The following is a 10,905-nucleotide window of genomic DNA, read 5'->3' as shown; positions in this document are numbered from 1 at the left end:
ATATATAGTCTATGACAATATCTGATCACTGCTCTAGATGCCGCTGCATCCGTGACGTGACAGCTATCCTTCAAAATAGTCCGCACCAGTCCGCACGTGCTCAAACAAGATTGTCGTTCAATTTGTACACCGTGTCCATCTCTGATGATCGATATACATGTATTACATTAGACTCCGGCGATATAATTACGAAAGGACCGAGCACTTGGTGTTCCCACGTGAATTAGAATGACAAGTAAGAAAGCACACGCCCCTCGAATCGAAATCGAAATCGATAAAAACCGCGAAGAGGGAAATTGGAAGAAGGTTATAGAACTAGCAGATCATCTCAAGGTACAATATCCAAGCAACGGTGAGTAATTCAGCCAAAATCATATTTTCTTGTTTCTCTGTTGGATAGTCTCGACAGATTTTTATAGTATTACACTATTTACAGACGCTTTTTACGGGTTTCGTAACCTATTTGCGAGCAGAGATTTGTTAAGTCATGTCTGGGATTGTAATCTATAGGTCTAAAGGCCGAATATAATTGCTATTTAGGAAACGAGTGTCGCTCGAAATCAATTTTCAGCTCGTTTCGATGTATCTCGTTCTATTCATTTCGTTTAATAATATATCGATTTTCCAATGTTATCATTGTTACATAAAATTCTGAATAATGCTAATAACTGTCATTCGTATCGATATACCTCGTTCAATTAATTTTGTTTCATAATATATCGATTTTCCGCGTTCAACTAGTTTTGTTTCATAATATATCGATTTTCCTAATTTTTCTAAAATATATTATATACATACATTTAATTTCAGAATGTCTAGCGAACTTTCTGTCCGGCGAAGGGAGGCTAGAAAGCTTTTTGGAGCAAACTTTACCCATAGACGCCAACATCGGAAAAGCTAGAAATGGGTTAGTGGAAACTAGAAGGTTTTTGCTGCTCGCAGCAAACGAAAAAGATAAACAGGTGACTATGTTACTTAAACTGACTATGAGAAATCATAAAACGCAATGCTGATTCAGTTCTCAACATTGAAAAAATGATATCGAGGAAGAAATTACATGTCGAGATATTTGACTTGAAAGAAAAATTTTTAATTTTAGGCTTTGGTTGTGTTGGATGCACATTTGTTACTTGGGAAAGTGCACTATGCAATGGGAATGTACGAGGAGGCACTGAACCATTACAAGGAAGCTGAACTACACACACTTACTGAGAAACATTTGCCTTGTCGGAGCCTCCGTATCATCGCGGAATCGTACGCGATTAAAGGTTTGCATAAAATATATTTCTATTGAATTATGTAGTTTACTGAATTTATATAAATAGTATTTTGAACTTTTAGGTTTCACTGTGCGAGAGTTGAATTTCGATTTAAATAGAATGATTGGAAGTTTAATTTGAATTTAGATTTAGACATAATGATTGGTAGTTGAATTTCAATTGAAATTGGGTTGCTGAGAGTTTAAAAACTATTGTCTCATTAACGCTAATTCTCGTTTCACAGGTCTCTGTTTGGAGAGGCTACCGCCAAACTCGAAATCGAAATACAAAATAGCGGAATGGCAGGAGCAGATCATCAAGTGTTACGAAATAGCTGGGGACTTGACATTGGTATATTTACAAGAACAAGACAAATTCGCTATGCAACATCAGAACGGCACATCTACCATGAACAGTAACAATACAGGTAACATAAACGAGTTTCTCATCGCGAACAATCAGTCATCATTGGAATATAATTTCTTCCACAGGTACATACACTTCTCACTCTTCGTACGGTACTACGAAGCATATTGGACCAATTTTAGAGACTGCGCTGCAAAGGGCGCCAGTACTTTATGTTCAAACCGGAAACATTCAAGCCGCGATTAATCGTTACAGGTAAAAACAATGTTTCCGATGCTTGAAACAGATCCGATGACTTATTTACAAAATCGAACAGGGAAATCTTGTCTGCGATGGAGTCCACCGCAACTCAAAGTCTTCGAGTGACTCTGACCAGGCAACTAGCAGAGGTGCTGATCCGTGGGATCAGTGGCGCGGAGTACAAAGCTCCAGAAGAGCACAGCGAGTCGACAGGTAATCAAACGAGCCAAAGAGGAGGATAATTCTACTTGTAAATGCTACGATTACTTGCGGATACATTGTACCGAAACAATAGGTGATCTTATAAACTTAACGATGCCTGTACGGAATACAAAAGGGAGCATAGAAGAACGTAGAATTAAATTATTCTTCTTGTAAATGCTACGATTACTCGAAAGCATGGTTGCGATCTTGGCTAATATGTTGTAATGTTCTTTTAGAGTCTCCGTGGAAGCCAAAGAGATATCAGAGCCCCAACATGTTCGTTCCAAGGAACGAGTACGAGGAGACAATCTTGTTGCTGTTGATCAGCGAAGCGATGGCAGTCAGAGACGCTGTGCTCAGCCAGTCTCCGGAGTTTAAGGATGCGAGGATACATGCGTTCGAGAACGCCACTGCGGTGTACGATCTACTTACGGTTGTGGTTATGCGGTGGAGTCAAGTGGAGCTGCTGTATGAGGTAATACAATTTTTAAAAGAGATTTATGTGTGAAAAACTGAATGTTTCTTATGGTAAACAGTCTTTCGAGAGAGCGATGAAGTTTTCTCACGAAGAGGCCCACGTGTGGACGCAGTGTGCGCTGTGTCTGATCAGCATGGGCAGATACATGCATGCGTACAGAGTGTTGAAGGTGGTAGCGAGGCTGTCTCCGCAGAAAGTGATGCCCTGCCTTCTGGCAGCTAGACTGTGCTACGAGCAATTGAACATGGTACCGATTCATCTTTGGATTATTAAACTAGTAGTGAATTTATTAAACTAAATAGTGAATATTGCAGATAAAAGAAGGCATCGAGTGGAGCCAGAAAGCGCTGCAAAGGGAAACCGCAAGCTCCCAAGGCATGCAGTCTAGGTGCCATCTGTACATTGGAATAGGCCACAGTATTCTCTCCGCCAACACTATAGTGAAACTGGACAAGACTTACCACACGAAGACAGCGTTAGAATGTTTTCAGAAGTACGTACATGAACTTCTTTGTTTTTTGTTATTTTGTTTGTGGGACTCTCAGCAAGTTATTTCAATTTCGTTTAGAAATCCTCCAACGGGCTGTAGCTCCGTTAATTTGCGAAATTCTAGTTAAACTTTGTTAAACTTTAAACATATGACAACTCATAAATTTATCACAGATTTCAAGTTTAAAAATTGAGGGAAATTTTACATTTAAATCGAGGGAAATTTCAAGTTTAAATCGAGGGAAATTTTAAACTTTTGAAAATCAAGAGGAATTCCCATATAAAAAATACGACTTACAAATAAGTTGCTGAAAGCCGCATCAAAAATGAATAAAACAATAAAGAAGTTTTGTTATTGGATTAGTTACGTTTACGCTTCTCAGCGACCGAGGGCTTTCGAGGTTCGCTGTCCTTTTCTGCGTTCGGCGCGGTCTTTGAAGCCACAAAAAGATAGTGCTCGTATCTATGTCACTAAATGACTTACAGTCGGACATTACTGTCCATTGTCTTCGCAGAGCGCAGCAATGTGATCCAAACGACCACCTGGCCGAGTACTACTTGGCGCACGAGTACGCGATCAACAGACAGATCAATGACGCGATGATCCACGTGAAGATCGCGTTGAACCTCCGAGCGGAGCACATTCCGTCGCTGCATTTGTTGGTACTGTTATTATCCGCGCACAAACAGTACTCGGAGGCTTTACACTTGATCAACAGCGTGCTGGAGGAGTATCCGGACAATTTGAACTTCCTCTACGTGAAGGCGCATCTGGAGCTACGAAGCATCGGCGGGGAGCAAGCTCTGTTCACTATAAGACACATGCTTCTGCTTTGGAAGAATTTGTACGAGGACCAGACCAATGTCAACTGCAACGAACAGCACAGCGAAAAACGCAGCGAAACCAGAAGCGTTTTCCAGCTGTACGCTTCGGAAATGTCTGACAAAGATTCCAGTATGTTTGTTATTTGTTCTGTGTTGATTTTGGGCAGATCTCTGGGCAAAATTTCGAGAAAAAGTATTTGAAATACATAAAACAAAATATTTGAATGTTGTATTTCGTTTAAATTTTGCCCGTCACTGATTTTAGGGAATTGAGCAGGTTCTAACACAGTTTTTTATTTTGATTTAGGTTCTCTGCACGCACAGTCACTAGCTGCGTCGAGAGTGGAACAAGCTCTTTCCGAGGTGGCGTCTTCACTTAGTTCATTTACCCCGAAACCTGGGCCACAAAGAGCATGGTTGTTGCAATTGCAGGTCTGGCTGTTGCTCACCGAGGTGTATCTGGTCTTAGATCAACCCAATGGAGCTGTACTCTCGTTGCAGGAAGCTACCAACATTTTTCCGCTGAGCCATCACATCATGTACACGGTTAGTTTCTTCGTTGCAGTCGAAGTAAATTTATAAGTATTGATTTGATGTTCTAATTTCAGAGGGGACTGCTTCACGAGTATAAATTAGAGTACATGGAGGCGAAACAGTGCTATCAGAACGCAGTCTCGATCAATCCGTCACATATAAAGAGTTTACAACATTTAGTAATGTATCTCGTACTCTAATAACTAGACTGCGGATGTTTATGCAGCTTCTCTCATTTTTCCAGGCAAATTTTAAACGGTTTGATAGCCTTTATAAATCTAAAATAAATCGAAATCGTATTAGATTCTGTGGGATTTCATGTTCCAGTAGTTTTCGAATGTAAAACGCATAAAGATCCGCAGTCCGCTCATAATTATTAAATAGTACAGTTGCTTTTTTATTAATATTGCTTCGCACGACAGCGAATTAAATACTAAAGTGTCTTTTACCTTACTAGGGCTTAATTTACCATTATCTGGGAAGCCAAAGGCTGGCCGAGAAAACTTTGAGAGACGCAGCGAAGATTGATCCGAATTCTCATCAAACATGGTAAACATCGTCTTTTTTCGGAAACCGTTTGTTGTACGGAAAAAAGTGATAGGATATAAAAGACGCAGCCTGTCCGGATCTACAGGTTTTGTCTATCATACTTTTCGAAGCGACTAATAGATAGAACAGAAGTTCAGAAGATATTCGAGAAAAACGATCTTATGAATGATTTTAATGTTTAATCCATTTGATCTGCGTCGTTTTTCTCAATTTTCTCGGAAACCGACTGTTTAAAAAAAAAAGTGATAAGACATGAAAGACGCAGCCTGTCCGGATCTACAGGTTTTGTCTAACACATTTTTCAACGCGGTGAATAGTTTCGAAGAATTATTTAATAATGTTTCTCTATTTTCGCAGGTACAATCTAGGGAAGGTGTTGGAGTCTTTAGGAGAAGTAGAAGCGGCGAGCGATTGCATGGCAACGGCGCTCGAAGTGGAAACTACAAATCCGATATTACCGATCCTCTCCATACCCGTAACTTTCGAATGATTCGCAAATGTTATTTATTTAAGAGATCACAGTTTATTCTGCAAAACATTGGCATTCCTCTGCTCTTGTGGCAATAGTACCTGCTTATCTTTATCGTTGCACTGTTGAAATATTGTAAAGACAAACGGACCCGTTAAAAGATATTACAATTGTACAAATAATTTAAAAAAGCGATCGCTATAACAAGTTCCAATAAAAGAGTCACGAGAAATGTTATTTTCTGCGGTATCTTTATGCGTTTACGGCTTCTGAAAATGTTTCGAAAAACGCTGGTATATAACATTCGACTGAATTTAGTACGAGTTCGATTTATTTCGGAGTTCTAAGGGCTACGAGATAATGTTTTATTCGATTCTCTCGTCTTAAAATTCGTTTAGGAAAATTGTAAATTGCATAAACATCCGCAGTCTATATTTCTATTTCTATACAAAGTAATTTGCGTCGGAGATGCCATTCTATTTTCTGCTGTATCGACATCGACGCGGATTAAACGCAACCTTTATTGTTTCCGTTGATGTACCTATATGTATATAGTTGTAAAATGTATATTGACGTAATCGATACAAATAAATGATATAACGATAACGTAAATTTGCTGATAAATTTTTATTCATTCGATATTATCGCTTGATGGTATATACGGCCTTTACTGCAGGATCTGTGAACAAACGTATTGACCCGTGTGCGTTTATATCTGTATGCACATCTTTATAATTTATTTTGGTAAAAATATTTTTATATTGGATATCGATTGAACGATAAACGTTCTGCTGTGATTCCGCTGGCGTTTCCAATTCGATCGAATATTTCCGAAACAGAAAAATTGTGTTGTCGAATTGCAATAGAATTTTATTCGAATAAACATTAATTACGTTCGCTCTCGCGCGTTTGTTCGATTCGAGTTACGCTTACCTTTTGTATGAATGTAAAATTATTCTTCTTAGAGCAAGAAACGATCAAAAAATACGTAAATATATTTTAAAATATTGGTAAATTTCTCTCAATTTAAAACTTAAATTAGTTTTTCTATAAAAATTAAGTTAAAATGAGAATTTTCAATCAATTTAAACCTGAAATTTCCCTAAATTCAAAACTTGAAAAAAACTTTAAATTTCCCTGAATACAAAACTTGAATTAATTTTTCCATAAAAATGTAGTGATTATAAGAATTCCCATTAATTTAAAAAAAAATCAATTCAAACTTGAAAATTCCCTCAGTTTAAAGCTTAAATTAATTTTTCTACAAAAATTCCTATTAATTTTTTACAAAATCAATCTGAACTTAAAGTTTCCCTCAATTTATATTCAACCTATATTAAATAATCATTATTATCATTACTATCTGTCCTACACATAACAAAATGAATATCTACACAATTCTTTATATATAATAAAAATCAATTATTCATATACGCATTAATTCAACACAAGAAACGTTTAACGTATTTATTCTCTAACAATCATAGACTCTATCTCGTAGCAACGTCGCCCGTATATACACGATACGTGTCCTTACAAACCAGATAAATACATCAATTGAATCATCCAGATATCTCTCGCTTAACAAACTATAAAAATAAAAAAAACTGAATTTCCGTTTAGCGTCCGATAAGAAAGTGGAGGCCGTTATTAAACCGCGAGAGTCGATTTTTACCATAACACATGGTTTGTTAAATCGAACAGGGGAGATGAGATACAGTTTTCTATTCCGCGGCGTTGGCTAAACGAACACCAATTAGACGGTACATCGATAAACGTAAGGGTATAAAATTAACATTCTTTGCCGTGACACCCATTAAATTCCCTTCCTTACCGTTAATCGTGAACGCCGCTGTGCGCTCTCCGTCCTCCCTCCCCCACCAACCTCCCCGTTCCGTCTCTTTTTAACGAGATTAGCAAAGCGCTGGTTGTCCTACTCTATCGCGTGTCGCATTGCGCGTACATCGGTGCGCAGGCTCGCTACGAAGAGAAACCTGGCCAACACCACCACCAGAGAGAGGAAGAAGACTTTTTCGAAAAGCCTGCTTTAAAAGCGGGGAGACGGCCCTTTTCCAGAGACCTACGTCACGAATCCATACTTTCGACGTTCTCCTATCAAAGCCTGGCCAAACAGGTTATCGATTTTTCCACGGTGCCCAAAAATCGTCTTTTTCGCGGCCGGTTCGAGAGACCGCGGAATACGTCGTCGTACCGCGTCACGTTTAGCGCATCACGCATCTGCAGAGCTTACGGCTATGCGTAATACAATCGACCAAGTATTATCGTCCGACTTCTTTCTTTTTTCCCCCTACTTTTCTCGCGCCCGCTCTAACCGGAACCTAGCTAACCGCTGGACTTACCTTTTTCCGCTATTATGAAATTGAAAAAAACGTGGAATCGAAACGTCATCGGGAAACACGCGAGGGTATTTACTTGTTTTGATGATTGTTATTCGGTTGGATATTTTTTTTCGCGGTTCAAATACGTAGGAAATTCATGTTTTAATATTTTTCATAAAAGGTAGACACTCTGTTCCACGTGATTCTACATTTATTTATATTGTTTTACATTGCGCAGTATTGTAGAATGTTGGACAATATTGTCCCTCGATAATATTACACTTTTCTGTAAAAGTGCTATTTTCAAATATCCAATGAAAGTGTTAATATTAATAAAGTAAAATTACCAGCCAATTAGAATGTTTATCAATGAAACTCTTAATGTTAAACTTTTCTATAAAAGCAGAATTTTAAAATATACAATAATATTAAACATTTCTATGAAAACACACTTTTAATGTTCAAAAATTCTTAAATTCTTAAAATAAAGTGTAACTTATCTCCCAAAAACCATATATTTTATTCTCGTAAGAAAATATTTATTTTAAGAAAATGGCACCGAATAAAATTCTTTTTTCATTGGCAATGCTCGTAGCTCGAAAATAAATTAAAAAATCGTACTAAATTCTGTCGAATTCAATACTCCAGCATTCTCTGACCATTTTTATAATCCATAAACGCGTAAAGATCCGCAGTCTGCTGTCGTCGTTCGCGTTGCGTCGTCGAATAAAACGTATTGTGCACACACTCGATGCGTACAGAGTCGTTGTCAAAATTGGCGGAAACGTTGTAGAATAGCAAGCATTTCCTTCTTTCTCTGATAGAGAATATTTCGCCGGACGATTCTGCGGCAGGAATGCTGCATTCGCATCAACGCGCGCTCCTTTTGTCCCGCGGTTCCCTTTGATAAATTTCAAGGTGACCTTGGTACACTTTCAAAAAAAAAAAAAGAAATATCGCCGCTGCTGGCAAAACCGTAAATTTTGCAACTTTGCAATTGTACAATTTTACAACTTTACAATTGTACGATTGTACAATTTTACAACTTTACAATTGTACGATTGTACAATTTTACAACTTTACAATTGTACAATTTTACAACTTTACAATTTTACAACTTTGCAACTTTGCAATTGTACAATTTTACAACTTTACAATTGTACGATTGTACAATTTTACAACTTTACAATTGTACGATTGTACAATTTTACAACTTTACAATTGTACGATTGTACAATTTTACAACTTTACAATTGTACGATTGTACAATTTTACAACTGCACAATTGTACGATTGTACAATTTTACAACTTTACAATTGTACGATTGTACAATTTTACAACTTTACAATTGTACGATTGTACAATTTTACAACTGCACAATTTTACAATTGTACAATTTTACAACTTTAGAACTTTAGAATTTGAAAACTTTACAACTTTACAAGTTTGGACTTTCACAATTATACAAATTCACAATTGTAAAATTGCATAGTTGCAATGTTGTAAAATTGTACAATTGTAAAGTTGCAGAGTTGCAATGTTGTAAAATTGTAAAATTGTGAAGTAAACTAAAACATTTCAAGTAGTGAAATAAAATAGACAAAGGCAGCAGAAATAGCAGTTGTAGGTCGAAAATCATGAAAAATTGCAACTTGTATGTATCACTTTCGATCGTTTAGAATCCGTAAACCAATTCCAATTAAATTTTCAGAACGTGCATTATATAATAATATAATTTATACGAGTTTACGAAACGCATCTTTGAAATTTTCGTTATCGGCCCCAGCTGAAAAAGTTGTAAAAATCAATTTTTACTATTCTTTCTGACACAATTTCTACCAATTGCATTTTTTCAACATATTAATTAGACGTAATTTACTAAAATAATTCTTCTAGCCTTACAGAGAAATTGTAGTGGTTTGGTCCATTGATAAAAAAATTATTCTGATTTAAATAGTGTGTGATCAGTTATGCTCCTAACTGTATATGTATATGTATCTCTAATTTACACACGTACAACGTGAACGTCCTTTTTTTTTTGCCGCACGCATGCTCATCGCTTATTATTGATATCGCGGACACCGGGTGCGACGCTGTTACCACATATCGGTCACGGCCACCGGCAAAACTGTTAATTATCTATTAGATACAAATGTAGTTTACGAATATCGACGCCCCTCCCCTTCTTTACCACCCCCAAGTCTTCCGCGTACAGGCGTGCAGACATCTCTCTCGATATTAATCCGGTTAAAAATCCGAACGCATTTCGATGCGATCGACCGCCATTGCTCGCCAAAGGTGTAGCAAGGGTAGGAATTCCAGATACATATGTAGATCTAATTACATTTATTTTTCAATATTTCTCGGAAACCGTTTGTTTTAGGAGAAAAAGTGATAAGGCATAAAAGATGCAGCATGGCAAGATGGACAGGTTTTGTCTAACATATTTTTCAATGCGTTGAATAGTTTAGAAAATATTCGAGAAATTTAATGAGCACTCAATCAATTATTTTAATGTATAATCCATTTGGTCCGACTTTTCTCAATTTTTGTCGAAAACTGTTCGTTTTACGAGAAAAAGTAATACGACATAAAAGACGCAACCTGTCCAAATCTACAAGTTTTGTTTAACATATTTTTCAATGCGGTAAATAGTTTGGGAGATATACAAGAAAAACAATTATTCTACTGTTTATCCGATGGAGCTGAAACTTTGCACAGAATTTTTTGAAAAGAACAAATGAGAGCCATCTAAAATTATTTGAAACAACTAAGAAGATATTGATTGCTCGAAATGAAAATTATGGAGAGCAATCATCTTTCTCTGCCGGAATTTAATCGCCTATCTTATCTAACAGCTTACTAGAAGAGATCAAGTAATTGTAGATAATGATAATGATCGGAGATCCGAGGATTCCTCTGTAAGATATCCGCAACGAGCTGTCGAACGATGAACATAGAAAACGTAAAAGAAAATTCTCTTTGACAATGTAAAAGAAAATCCCGTTTGAAAATGTAAAATTCTGATAATTGCAAGATACGAAATTAATATCTTTCATGTCAATAGCGTGCATCGACCACGTATTCGTTTAAACGCACGCTATGTACATATATTCTTTTGTCGTGCGAACGCGTACGCGCATTATTTTTAT

The 10,905-nt window shown here is 36.9% G+C and overlaps 1 protein-coding gene across 1 annotated transcript; it reads left to right on the top strand.

Moving 5' to 3' along the window:
* The first annotated feature begins 33 nt into the window (after nt 1-33).
* On the top strand, nt 34-6,025 carry Ttc7 (tetratricopeptide repeat domain 7). Its single transcript, XM_076440003.1, is given in 14 exon segments — nt 34-352; nt 811-962; nt 1,100-1,268; nt 1,504-1,733; nt 1,735-1,880; nt 1,942-2,078; nt 2,306-2,544; nt 2,606-2,794; nt 2,862-3,040; nt 3,552-3,991; nt 4,169-4,407; nt 4,470-4,574; nt 4,853-4,944; nt 5,302-6,025. Coding segments are annotated over 14 exon segments (2,574 nt in total). The 5' UTR covers nt 34-228; the 3' UTR covers nt 5,435-6,025.
* Nucleotides 6,026-10,905: the final 4,880 nt, after the last annotated feature.

This window comes from Lasioglossum baleicum, chromosome 16 (genome assembly GCF_051020765.1).
Source record: "Lasioglossum baleicum chromosome 16, iyLasBale1, whole genome shotgun sequence".
NCBI lineage: Eukaryota > Metazoa > Arthropoda > Insecta > Hymenoptera > Halictidae > Lasioglossum > Lasioglossum baleicum.
Note: the sequence above shows the minus strand (reverse complement) of the source record. Positions and strands in the feature narration are given on the sequence as shown.